The sequence below is a fragment of the Nilaparvata lugens genome, chromosome 3 (assembly GCF_014356525.2).
Source record: "Nilaparvata lugens isolate BPH chromosome 3, ASM1435652v1, whole genome shotgun sequence".
NCBI lineage: Eukaryota > Metazoa > Arthropoda > Insecta > Hemiptera > Delphacidae > Nilaparvata > Nilaparvata lugens.
In genome coordinates, this window is record NC_052506.1 from 81275206 (window position 1) to 81289999 (window position 14794).

General features: G+C 35.0%; 1 protein-coding gene across 2 annotated transcripts in view; it reads left to right on the top strand.

Annotated features, from left to right (window-relative positions):
* Positions 1-630: 630 nt before the first annotated feature.
* The window catches only part of LOC120350601, a 71814-nt gene continuing 57650 nt past the window's right edge, over positions 631-14794 (top strand). The window contains exon 1 of one of the 2 annotated variants that reach the window (XM_039424768.1): positions 631-818. In XM_039424768.1, the coding sequence (XP_039280702.1) occupies positions 783-818 (36 nt within the window). In that variant the 5' untranslated portion in view covers positions 631-782. The remainder of the gene's footprint in view (positions 819-14794) is intronic. The other variant, XM_039424769.1, reaches the window with a different exon arrangement.

Below are 14794 nucleotides of genomic sequence, written 5' to 3' on the forward strand. Positions count from 1 at the left end.
GTTGAAAATAATGTGGAAACGACGGACATTTTTTCGTGTTTTCAACGTTAAGGTATTACGTGTTTCTAACTTTATTTCAACGTTTCTGTGCTACCTGGGAAAGAATCGAATGCTTAACTAATGGTTGATTATAATGTTCATCAAAACGTTTATTGAAATGTTGACTGTAATGTTTATCAAAACGTTGATATAATGTTTATCAAAACGTTGATATAACGTTTATTGAAAGTTGACTATAATGTTTATCAAAACGTTGATATAACGTTTATCGAAATGTTGAATACAACGTTTAAATAAATGTTTATTAAACGTAAAGGTCAGTACCAAACTAAAGGTTGAATAAACGTTTAGAAAACGTTATGGCCAACAACATACAACGTTGTCTAAACGTTTCAAATGTTTAAGAGATAACGTTTATTAAACGTTTTATAAACATCAGTGTGCTGTGTGGGGTGGACCTCACTATACACCCACGTATCTCACAACTAGAAACGTTTCCATCAACTTTTGTATTTGAACAGCTGTCGCCTCAAATCAAAATTATTGTTGAATCGAGTATAACGATGTAGCTATCGATTTTCTTGATTTCATTAATCAAAAGCCTATTGTACGATAGTTGGAAAATCATATTATAAGAATCAGGGTAGCTCTAAGCAATTTCCCTCTACAGATTCAGAGATTTGAGCTGCATAATCAACCCGTGTGTTAGTTTCTTGCTTCATAAATTTTCAAAGTTCATAAATTTTTCAATTTTCCGGTAATCAGTTTTGTAGAAAGCTGCAATGAAGATCAACCTCATCTTTTTTTCGGTGGTTTTGGTGAATATTGATTTATTTTTATGTCAGTAATATTACTAAATCCTTGGTCATATACAATCATGTCGAGCACTTGAGTCCAAATTTGCAGGTTTGAGAAAATGGAGTCCAAAGTTTTCTTGTATGTTCAAACATAATTTTTAAGAATATTTTCGATCCTATCACAATGGAACGTACAAAGTAGGTTCAAAATACACATATCATGTTTCTATTATCCCAAAGTGATGAAGAAATTAAAAACTACTAATTTAATTATGACTTGAGTTGTTTGGTCCAAGACAAAATATGACATAATAAGTGAACCATTTTACCAAATGATACTTTACACCATCCAAACGGCAAGGATCAATTCATATTTTCAAACTATCTACAGTAAAGTGTTTATACCCAAGCATAGATTCCCAAGTTCATCTGCAATACCTGATTTAAGATGTTATAATGGTCTTGATAACGGAAGTAGGACTAAAGTGGTTTTACCAAATTATAGATCTCGAAATTCTACATCCGGATGTCAAATTAAATCATTCCTTTAAAAAGTGGACTTAAGTGCTTGTGTCAAATGAACAAGGAAATGTTACAAATAATTTGAAATCTATATTCATAAGAGCGAAATGGCACTGATTCATTCACTCACTCATTCATTCATAATCAACAGAACTGAAAATATTCTGAACCAAATACGTTTAAATTTGACAGGATTGTTCAGTTGGCCATCTACAGGCACAATAAGAACGGATTTGAATGAAAAACATCTGGAGATACGCCCAAAATCTGCGTTCTACAATAAAAATATTTGATCATTATTTTACTGTTTTAAGTGATTAGTGAGTGTTATTCTGTAATTCAATTTGGTTTGTGAACAATCTGAATTCAAACTTTTCTCTTTTTTTCAAAATGTTTGGACTGTAAATTGGACTCAAATTCAAAAGTTTATGGAGCATAGCCTACTTTTTGGTTTATATTTATAAACCAAAATTCGGGGAGGAAACAGTTTTGGGCTGTGCCTGTTAGTCCTTCCCAATCGTTTTAAATAATTGCGTTCTGTATATCAATAGATAAATAAATAAATAAATGAAAAACTATGCTTTTGAACTCCAGAGCGAAGCTCGGTGCTCCGATATTAATTATTATGATAGAAATAGAAGAGAGCAAAAGGCTCACCCAAAAATTGTGTTTTTACTTCCCTTGCCCTATTACCATAGGTAAGGAAAGTATTGCTTTCCGAAAAAAATGAAGGTAACCATTAATGAAGGTATACCATTTCCAGGTATGTACCTTCGAGAGGTCATGAGTTACATGGTTTTCCAATTGTTCAGGTTTGGCATGTGGTGTAAAAAAAGGGTGTTTCCCGCTGCAAACAGTGGTTTTCTCTTTTTCCAATGGCGCTCCAGCTGTAGAAGGTGGACTTACAGCCTTCAACTACATGTCATTTTGGAGCTAAAATAATATTCTACAACACTGTGCCAATAATATTAGTGTTTGTTCTCTCTGAATACATTTAAAGGATGAAAAGTAAAATCTTGTCCACAAAAAAATCTAATTTCAAGAGTTTGAAGTTATATTTAGAGTTTTAAAGTTGGTGGAATTGGATAAATCTCTAGGATATTGTATTATGATTATTTTGGAGCCTCCAGATAGCTGAATTCATTAGATATCCTCGATATTATTAGAATTACAGACGATTTCTTGAAAATTGACATATTTTTGCCGCCATCTTGTTTTTTCATGATGACAAACATTTTTGAGATTGTCATCATGGATAATCTCTTCCTACACATCATTATAAAGAGATTTATACCATTCCCGAGTCTGCACCTTCAAGGAGTCATGAGTTACACGGTTTTCTAATATTATTGGGATTGGCATTTGGTGAAAAAAACGTGTTTTCTGCTGCAAACAGTACTTTCTACTCTTTTTCCGATGACGCTCCAGCCGTGAAATATGGACATACAGCCTCCAACCAGATGTTTTTGAATCTTTAAAGCTTTAGAAATATTCTACAACACAATATTATAATACTAGTGTTTGTCCACTGCGAATACATAATATACAGAGTGGAAAGTAAAATATTGTCCTCGAAAAATGTATGTTTCAAGGTTTTGAAGTTGAATAAATAATGGAAAGAGTGGTCGAAATGAGATGATTCTCTCGAACATCATAGTTTGGTTAATTCTGAACACTTTGGTTTCAAAACCAGTCCGATATCTCTCACAATAACTGAATAACAAGCGATATAAACATTTCTGTCAATAATGACCGCCATCTTGTATTTTTCAATCATGTCGAATATTTTAGTAGTTGTTTCCATCATCAATATTCTTATTCGTCTTGTTGTAATGAAGAGATTGGGACCATTTTCAAGTCTCTATCTTGAAGTAGTCATGAAAAAATCGATATTAGGGTAGGTGGGGGTAAAAGTACGCAGTTACCTGATTTTTCTATATTTATGGAACCTCTTAATGAATATTCAGGTGTTTTAACTTCACACAATTAGTAGATAATATTGACAATATCCTCACCAAATTGGAACATTATAAAATGATAATTGATAGAGATATAAAAATTTTCCCAAATTCCGTCATTGCGTACTCTTGCCCCACATAATGGGGTAAGAGTACACTATCATGGGGCAAAAGTTCGCATAGTGTACTCTTAAACCAACACAAGGAAATACCATATAAATGAAGAAATAGATTAATAATACAAAAAATTTAGCCAACTAAACACAATATTTCAACTAAGCAAGAATAATTGTAATTATTAATATGAGTAGAAATTATTTCAAAACTGTTATTTATCAAAATGTCACAAAAAAATATGATTCTGTTTTAAAGAAAATTGTGCAATGAAAATTTGTGCTTCAAAGAGCTGTACATACAGTTTCATGAAGGTGAAATTTCACTTGATAGTGCTTGTGAGGTACTGAAATTCAGGCACTGGAATTGATTAAAAAGTTCAATAAATAGTGAGATGAGCTAGTTCTTCTGGAAAGCTGATAGTGTTAAGAAACCTACCAGAACTTTTCTTCACTGGTTGTGATAATTTCATCTGAATGTCATTTTTACCAACATAACCATCTTCATCTGTTTCTTCAAAACGTGTAGTTTTTGGCACACGTTTGTAGAAAAATCCATCATATCCACATTCATCTCCACTTTCAATTCTAAACACATAGAGACGAAAAGAATTTTTTGTTTTTCCTTGAACCCTCACTATCACGAAGTCACCTTTTTTCAACACTGTTGGAGATCCTTTTTCATCACAGTCATTTTTGTTCTCATCATCAAATAGTGAGATGTCCAAATCAGAGCTACTATTGTGCAATGAAATATCCTCTTCTGACTCTGATGAGCTGGAATGAATTAATTTCTTCTTAGATTGTGGCTGTGGTGGAAAGTGTAATTTCCTCTTTCCTCGTTCAGTGGCTTTCCTCTCTTTCTCCTCCTCAAGTTTCTTTTTCTCCAATGACAGAGTCTCCAGCTGCATCTTGTGAGGTGTTGATGTTAATACTACTGAGCTCAATCCCTTACGGCGTTTTCGTTGGACTTGCACTTTTGGAAGTGGGATGATCTCATCTGGCAAAATCATTGGCTGATTAAAGCATGAGGTTGTTGCTTCATTGGAGGTACCCGGTCTTACTGCAACAGCTGATGATCCAGAAGGCTCACTAGAAAGAGCAGGAAAGCTCAATCCATTTCCATTATCATTTTCTTCCGTATCATCTGTGTTGTTTACGTTGAAAACTACAAATTGTCGCTCTTCACAATCAAGTCCTTCTATTTCATAAGCTTGGTCAGTCACTTCAGATGGTGCAAAATCTGCATCTGAAAACTTTTGACGGTTGAAGGGATAAATGCCTGTTGCTCTGAAGCCTTCAACAGCATTCTCAACAGTTGCTGCTTTTTCGAAAGCAATTTTCACAAGCCCAGCTACATTGTATAAGTTCAAAGTCTGTCCTGGATGTGACACATTCCATGAGTCAGCAGCAGTGTCATAGTAGGCTTTAAAAGGTCTAAAGAAATTTCTGTCAAGGGGTTGTGTCCTATGGCTGCTGTGAGGTGGGAGGCTCAGCATGATGATGTGGTTTTCCTTGGCATATGTGATTGCTTCTAAGCTCACATGTGAAATATGGTTGTCGAGAATTAACAATACTGATCGCTCTACTGTTGGATGTGTAAATTTTTGGAAATGTTTAAGCCATATTATGAATGTTGCTGAGGTCATATAACCTTTGTCTGTGACAGCCATATCACAGCCTGTTGGGCCTCCATTTATGAGCTGAGGATTAATTCGCTTCCTTGAAAAAATGAAAAAAGGAGGAATATGATGACCTACAGCACTCATACTACACACAACGGTCACTGTCTGCCCCTGCTCAGCAGCTACTGATTTACCTACTTCTCTTTTCCCTTTTGGAGCAACATGCTTGGGCAACTTGTTTGGCACTGTTTGGACTCCAGTTTCGTCCATATTGTACAAACGATCTGAGGAAAATCCGTATTTTTCCATTACTGTCTCAAGATTATTGAAGTAGTTGTTCAGTTGAACCCTGTTAAACCCCATAATTCGCGCAACACTTGTTTTACGAGGATTCCTCAGAGACAGATTATTACGTTTCATAAAATCTCGTGTGAAATCCTTTCCTGCTAGTCTGTTCTCGATTGAAAAACGATTTTGTATGTTGTTTTTTTCTGCAAATTGGAATATTAAGGAACGTAGCGATCTTAGAGTAAGTCCAAAAAAACGATTGTCCAGAGAGATGCAATGATCTACAATAGCTTTTTCCTGCTCTGAAGAAAATGTTCTAGAGAATCAGCCAAGTTGTTGACTCCCTTTCCCCGTTTTCAGTCGTTTCCGCAAAGCACCTTCACTAAATCCAATGGCTTTGGCTGCCTGAAGAATTGATATCCCATCATTCATCATTGATTTAGCCTGTTGAAATAGGGCGTCCGTCAGTGGGGAGTCCTGGCACTTGTTCTGGGACGGTTTCTGAAAAAAATAAATATGAATGTTAGAATAAGTCACCAACATTCAAATCAAATTGTGCATGAGCAAATATAGATAGATAGGGTCTTCATATCTAATATTTTGTGTAATTGATGTTGAAGTTTTAGTTTTTTTTTTTTTGGGAAATAAACATTTATTTATTTATATAAACTGAAGCTTAATTTCAAAAGAGACCATATACATCAGAATGCTCTATAAGATTCATATGCTATAAAATATCAAAGATACAATCCATATTCACACTAATTTGAATCATATTATAAGATTAACATGGATATCTATTCAAAATTGCAAAACTCATTGAATAACTTAAAATTCAATCCTTTTGTAGGCCTATTGAATAAATGTGCTTTTGCATTCCTAATTTTATAATAGGACTAAATAATAATTATTCATAAATATGTGGGGTAGAAATGCACACTGCGTACTTTTACCCCATGTGCCTTGCGTACTTCTACCCCATTCCACCATATTTGATTTAAAGAACTCCAGAGATTTACAGACAATGAGTACATGCCCATTCACATGAGAAACTGGAGCTTGAAAATATATTTTTCAACAGGTGATTTGATCAAGCACACAGCTGAATGCTTATTAATGTGACACTCTATAAAAATTTTGGTAAAGTTACATCAAAATGATAAAAAACAGACTTACCGCATTATTTTGTGTAGAGTCGTTCAGAATGCTTCAGGAATATGAATGAGCAAAGATGCCATTACAACCGACCTGCCGACTGGTGGCAGAAGCATGAAACTCTTCAAAAACATCTCAAATATTGACAGTTCGTACTCTTACCCCATGCGTACTATTACCCCCACCTACCCTATAGTTCTAGCTTGTTACCTCATGAGTATGGAAAAACGCACCAGAAATCATGCAGGGTTTTCTTTGGAGGGCGCTGGGGAATTCATTTTTTGATGTATAGCGCATGAAGATATATCGTTTAGAAGTTGAAAAAATGCTCTAAATTTCATCGATTTGAAACTTATCTGTATCTCTTGCACAAAAAAAGTTATAATGGGATGAAATTTGAACAAATTTAGAAAAAATGTTTTTTTTGGGCTTTTGAAGGTGAACTAAAAAAATTTGAACTAATAAAATATGCGTTTTAGAGAAAAATTTTATAAAACAAAAATTGTAGAGCAAGATTTTGAAAATATTTTCGTCTAAAAAAACGGTTGAATATCTCAAACGGCTATTGAAATAGCAAGCGATTATAGCAAAACCCTGAAAAGTTTGGCGGCCATCTTGTTTCCGAGGTGTTTGCCTGTGATTTCGACTTATCATCACGATCCTTATTAAGCTAGACCTAACGTAGAAATTGAGACATCTTCCACGGCTGTTACTCAAAAATGACCACGGAATGACATTTGCGCCCTGACTATATGAAAAAGCTAGTAGGCTGGAAAATCGTTTGTGGACATGACATGATAATCCTCCTAAACTAGAGTAGGCTATATATCATAATTTTCAAAGGTGATCATTATTTGACAATTTCAAGTGATTAGTGAGTGTTATTTTGTTATTCAATTTGGTTTGTATATAATCAAAATTATATTTCTTCTGTTTTCAAATGTTTGAACCTGAATTCAAGTGTATGGAACATTACCTACTTTCTGGACTATTTATAGTGTATAAATCAAATTTGGGGAAGAAACAGTTTTGGGCTGTGCCTGTTAGTACTTCCCCAATCATTTTAAAGAATTGTGTTCTGTTTATCAAAAGTCAATAAATAAATAACGAGCGAAGCTCGGTGCCCCGATGTTATAAATGCTAGTATAGAGCACATGTTCTACGAGAATCAAAATATCTCATGGTACCCGAAATTCACGAGCTGATGTATAGCCAAACTACAAAATATAAACACGACCTAGAAGATGATGAAACCTTAAGGATTTGAAAGGTTAGGTTAGGAAGTGGCGGTTATTGCTTTTAAATGGCAAAATGCTTGTATTATTTTAATGTTTTGATAATATTATTAAAAAGCAGAAACAGAAAGCTTACATGTCAGAACATGTTTGTGTTATATAATTTGACTATACTAGGAAAATATCCATGTTGTATAGGGTAGAAGTGGTAGGTTTGCATAAATTTGAAAATCCCTTAAAAAATACCCCTTTTTTGAAAATTCGTAACTCCAGAACCAAAGATGGTAGAATCCTGCGCGACGACTTAATTTATTGAACATTCTATTCTCCTTAGTTTTGTCGAGAATGATTTTTCTTGAGTACACAAGGTTCACGAGATAAAATGGGAAAATTGAAAAAAGTCAGAAATTTTGGAGGTTTTGGGGGTGAAGCCGCCCTCTGGCGTGTCAGCAAATTTCAGATTCAAATTCAGCGCCCCAAAATACATATAGAACCTGTAACGTATCAAAATCTGATGGGTAAATAAAATCCCTATTTGAAAGAAATTTATAAGTCTGAAGTGGAATAATAGTCTAGCATCGCCAAATGTGATAACGTTTTCAAAGATTAGATAATATCAGGTATCATGGCTAAATTTAGAATGGCCGAATAGGAATGGAAATAATTTGCTACTTATATAATATTATATAAAGTATTGGAAAATTTGAGGTTAGGCGTAAAATATCTATTGATCGGCGACATAATGATTGATTGAGTCGCATAACGTAAAATCTAGCCAGACAACTTGGCAGAAATTCATTGTAACTAAATGGTATGCAACTAGAGGAACCAAAAAAGCACATGACTAATTGTTATAAAGTGAGAAACAACCTATAAACATTAGAAAATTGTATTGCATGTAAAAAATGTACTAAAAACCCAAGATAAAAATAAATTAATATATGTATTGAGGAAGTAGGAGGTTCATAGGCGCATGTATACTGTAACAAATTTGCATGAGCCAATCAAATGGTAGCAATCGATGGGCGGTAATAGTGAGCCGATTCAAATGTATTTGTATATATTTCTATAAATGATAAGAGTTTATGAATTATTGTTGTTCAGTTAATGTATTGGATATGGCCCGAAGACAGATAAAATGTCAGATGTGTGACATAAGTAATAATTTAATAGTTTGGCACGAACTATTTGAGCCTTGAATGGCGTATTAATGAATTATTTAAATGTTATGTAAATTTGCAAGTTGGAAATGAAAATTATGAAAAGAAAAGTAGAACTTGCCCACTTGCCTGCCAACCACTACCATGGAATGTCACCAAAATTTATAGAGCACAATATCTTTTACTGTACATTTTTAATGACTGAAAGTTTAATCAAATTATTAATTTCCATAAGACTTTGTGATGCTATAGTAAAGCAAAAGTCATTAAAATATTTTTAATCCCTTGGAAGAGATGACTTCGGCCACCAATAATCCAGGACTACCAGGAATTCTGGATCGTCGCCAACAACTTATAAAAATTTAGCACCTGAGTGGAAAATAGTTGAAATAAGAATAGGGCGCCCTCAGTGCTTCGAGTGAAATACGGTAAGAAATAAAAGCTAGCTCGTCGGAAAAGGTTTTAAATATTAAGAAATTGATAAAAATACTTGCGCAAGTCTTAAAATGGTATAAGAAATATTTTATTGAATAGGAACGAGTCAATTTACATATATCAAAGGATACACCAATCAAGAGAATATAAGTTCCAAGCTTGTAATGCTAACATTCATCCAATCATTCATTTTATAATACAATTTGTAATAATATAATGTAGCTCTGGTTCTTTGGATAAATTGATTTATCTAATTCCATCAGGTGCCGAATCTTACAACCTGAGATAAATGTATTTATTATAAAGAAATTTATTGGAAACTATAGAAATTAATATATATTTAATTATCGATTTGTCAATTTATCATGCTCTAATTTGGGAAGTGATATATAAAAATAGGATTATGCTAAGTTGATGTCAAAGCTACATGCAAATAAATGCATATGATCAATGAATTGAAAAGCACATGGTGAAGTTTCGTGCTATAGAACTGAAAAATAGTACTGATCTGTGATATTTTATTTGATTTCATTCTTGTTTTATTGTATATTTGTTGCTCTATATATTTTCTATATTGATCTGATTTTGAAAATTATTCATTTAATATATGTATCAAATTTTTTATGGTGTACCATTCATTTTTACTCCTCAATACCATAGAGTATAAATCTCATATATATTTGTTAATAATCAGTATTAAATTATTGCAAGAGCTCCTGTATGAGCCTATTAAGATTTTTTTTTTAACAAAATTGTATCCTAGAAAACCACGACCAGATTTTATAGTTTTTCATTCTCATGCTCTCATGCTCTACCGATTGACGCCAAGCAGGAGGCAAAGCGTTATTCATTAAAAAATAACGTCAGAAACCGTCGAGAAAAATTCTCTCGGGGCTGTTTCCTGAAAAACGACCATTTGACTGGACTATATGGGATGGTAAGGCCCGTAAGAAGTATAGTTTTTTAGTTATAAGTTGGTAAATACCCAAAAAATAATACGGTAATTCTAAATTTGTGCGTAGGCATGGGGACTTTTGGAGTTTTGATATGTTTACTCCCCAACTAAGAGGATAACAAGTAGTTTGTCTTTGTTAAGTTATATTAATTTATAATTATCATCAAAGTAGAATCTAGAAACTTCATTACTGTATTTCAAGGATTGAACTGAAGCCAGTTGATCACGTTTCGACTAGATCCTGCTTGTTATGGCCTCTTCCATTGTGGCAGTGCTAGAGTATCTTCTTCCTAAACTCATAAATTTTCCAAGAAACATCAACATTCATAACATTACAACATTATCACACCTGTTATAAACAACACCACGTAAAAAAAATCAGTCAGATCAGTTGTTACTTGGCCTACTGAAATGGAACTATGTCGCTTGGTTCCTTTATGCTTAATATCGGGGCAAATGGGAGCTTCGCTCCTTATCATTTATTTATTGATAAACAGAACACAATTCTTCAAAATGATTGGGGAAGGACTAACAGACACAGCCAAAAACGGTTTCTTCCCGGAATTTCGATTTATACACACTATAAATAGTCAAAAAAGTAAGTTATGCTCAATTCACTTGAATTCAGGTCCAATTTCAGTCCAAATATTTGAAAACAGAAAAGTTCTAATTTAGATTGTTTACAAACCAAATTGAATAACAAAATAACACTAACTAGAACTCACTAATCAGTTAAAACTGTAAAATAATGATTAAATTTGAATATTATGATAGACTCCAATTTAAAATGATATAACATGTCATGTCAACAAATCAGATTATTTTGATCAAGTCTATTAAAATTTCTAGAATATATTTCTCTTGAGATACAATAAGCTGATTGATTACACACAGCTGATCTCCTACACAGGCACACGCATCTTCTTTTATCGACAGATGACGAAATTATCATATGTTTTCCAAGGATGAATGATTGTTATCCTTTTCATGTCCTTCAGCTAGTTTTCCCAGGGATGAGACTTAGTGCAATCAAATTGTTATATCATAAATCTACTATGTTCCAAATTTCGTGAAAATCATTAGAGCCGTTTTTAAGATCAGTTGGACATACATAACCAGATAACCAGAAAACCAGATAACCATAATACAGAAATTGCTCACTTAATATAATAGGATTACCTCATACTGAATTCTGTAGTGCATTATGGAAGTTTGGCGTTTGGTTTCATAATGCTAAATACCCTTATAGGGTGTTTTGATTTTTTTTTTGATGATTTTCAGTGATTTAACCATGCACCTTAATGACCAAACAATTTATTGGTTAGAAACATTCCTTATTCTCTACAAGGTGGCAACACTAACTCAATTTCGCTAAAATTGGCGCTTGGTACCTTTCTTTATGCATAAAGCCGTCCTTACAGAGTGTTGTCGTTGAGTCAACTAAATTCAAGAGCTGAACCAGAAATTTGATTAACTTATGAGATATTATATTTCTATGCTAAACTTATTACATACTCAATATAAGTAGATTATGAAAATCTATGAATATTTTATGTTATTCAAATACTGAATCCCTTCATTATGACAACTTTTGCCACAGCGCTAGCCCTATCTGTCGGCAGTGAAACAAGGTCTATAAAAACCAGGTCAAGACACCCTTGTTCCTTATTGAGCAGCCATTTTGTGCATTTTTCTATGGCGGCACATTTGAAAACTAATTCGATTTGCTCGTAACACGATCATGCATTTTAAATTTCAAAAACAATATCCTGGTTAAGGTAATATGTAAATTCAGGTTTTAGATTTTTTAATAATGGAATTTCAATAATAATATATGGTTCAATAATAGTATTATTGAAAATTGTCCTTATACTTCTTGTAACATGTTATGATTCATAAGGCATTGGGATAAGAGGCAGCCCTCAAAAGAAGTTGAAAGTTCCCAGTCAATTGAATCTAAAAATCAAAACAATAATTCAATTCCTATTTTGAATCTTCTTCTTCTTCTTCTGGCATTACAGCTCGATGTGAGCTTTAGCCTCTCGCACTAGAGCCCTCCACACATCACGGTCACATGCCTTTCTTCTCCATGCCACAACTCCCATTCTCCGGAGATCATCCTCCACTTCATCACTCCATCGATTGCGTGGCCTCCCTTGTCTTCTTCTACCCTCCATCCTGGCCTTATACATTGCTTTTGGCATTCGTTGGTCCGCCATTCTCTCAACATGACCAGCCCAGCACAATCTTTGCGATTTGATGAATCGTACCACATCCTCACCCTTTAGGATTCCATTTATTTCATCATTTGACCGTCTCCTCCAGACTCCATTGTCATTGATGCCTCCATATATGCGCCTAATAATCTTTCTTTCGAAAACTTCAGTTTGGTGGTATCAACTGCAGTTAAATTCCAGGTTTCTGAACCGTATGTGATTATTGGTCTTACCAGTGTCTTGTAAATTTTGAGCTTGGTTGCTCTAGATAGTGAACGAGAGGTAATCAATTCAATATTCACAAAGTAGGCACGATTTCCAGCTATCAATCTCTGTCTTATCTTGTCACTCACTTTATTGGCACTATTCACGTCAACACCCAGGTATGAGAAATGCTGTATGCTTTTAAAGGACCATTCTCCAGCTTCAAAGACATTTACTCTTTGAACAGCATTATTTCTTGTTATTATCATATGCTTAGTTTTTTCTGCATTTACATCCAGGCCCATCTCCTTCCCTGCCATCAGGAGCTCCTCGAACATACCTTTCAGCTCCCTTTCGTTTCTGGCAATGAGTACAACATCGTCGGCATATGCACAGATTTGTCTAGATTTGTGAACAATGCAACCTGTGTTGGTCACACTTTCCAGTACCTTTTGAATGGCAATATTAAAGAGAGTTGCTGATAGAGCATCTCCCTGCCGCACTCCTCTTGACAGTCTGAACTTTGACCCGCATCTACCCTCCACAAGTACTCTGGCTCTAGCATCATCCAATGTCATTTGCACCAACCTCACAAGCTTCTTGGGTACTCCTTTTTGCTCCATGTAACTGTAGAGGCTATCTCTGTTCACACTATCAAATGCCTCACGGAAATCCACAAAGAGCATGTGTAGTTCGATAGAATGTTCATATGCTTTTTCCATCATCTGCCTTATAACAAAGAGTTGGTCCATGGTTCCTCTTTGCTTTCGGAAGCCACACTGATACTCCCCTACAATTTCCTCTGAGTAAATACTCAATTTCTGTAGTAGGAGATTTGAGAAAACCTTATATGCCATATTAAGTAGGGTTATTCCTCTGTAATTAGCACAATTCATTTTATCTCCTTTTTTATAAATTGGGCATATCACACCTACCTTCCAGCTTTCTGGCAGTTCTTCCTCATTCCATATTTTCACAATTATTGCATGAAGCTCTTTAGTTAATGCTCTTCTAGCATTCTTTAATAATTCACTGGTCACTCCATCTTCACCAGGGGCTCTGTGATTTTTCATTCCCTTAATTGCACTCTCAACATCTCCTAGTACTGGTGCCTGTATATCTGGCTCAGCACTTTGATACTGAAACCTTTCCATTATTATATCTTGATCATTTCTCCCTCTGTTGAGTAGTTCTTGGAAATGTTCTGTCCACCTTGCTGCCACTGCAACTTCCTCATCCAGCATTGCACCAGTCTTGTCTTTACATCCACTAAGGCGTGGGCGGTAACCTTTCCTAAACCATTCAGTCTCTTTGTAGAAATTTCTCATTTCATTTCGCTCACTGAATTGTTCGATCGATTCCAGCTTTCTCCTCCACATTTCCCTCTTTTTCCACTTACATATCCTGTTTGTCTCTCTCCTCAACCGATCATATATTTCCTGTTTCTGCCTAGTCGCTCTCTGCAGCAGTTGCTTCCTAGCCTGGTTCTTCGCCTCAACTGCATCCGAACATTCTTGATCAAATCATTCATTTCTTGTCCTCCTTTCCTCTCCAATGACCTGCTCCGCTGTCCTCACAATGATCTCTCTCACAGATCTCCATCTCTCCTCAACCTGCATCTCCTCATCATCTTCACCCTCAAGCTCCCGCAATCCCTGCTCAATTGACCTTCTGTATCTGTAACCCACATCAGGGTCATTGAGTTTTTCCAAGTCCCACCTCTTTCTTTCCTGAGGACGTCTACTTTGTGCATTTGACAGTCTTTCCCTTATAACCGCTTTAACAAGAACATGATCAGAATCACAGGTAGGGCCTCGGCAAGCTCTAACATCGATAACCGATGAAGCATGCCGTGCAGAAGCAATCACATGATCAATCTGATTCATCAAATTAGTTCCTGGCACTCTCCAAGTTCCCTTGTGTATTTTTTTATGATCAAAGGCCGTACTTTTGATAAGAAGATTGTGCGCTGCAGCCATTTCCGCCATTAATAATCCATTTTCGTTTGTTTCGTCGTGTAGTGAATTCTGACCAGCAATGCCCCTCACAAAGTCCTCTTTTCCCACCTTTGCATTAAAGTCTCCAAGGATGAGGGTCATGTCATAACGCGGTATTCCATCAATAGCCTTGT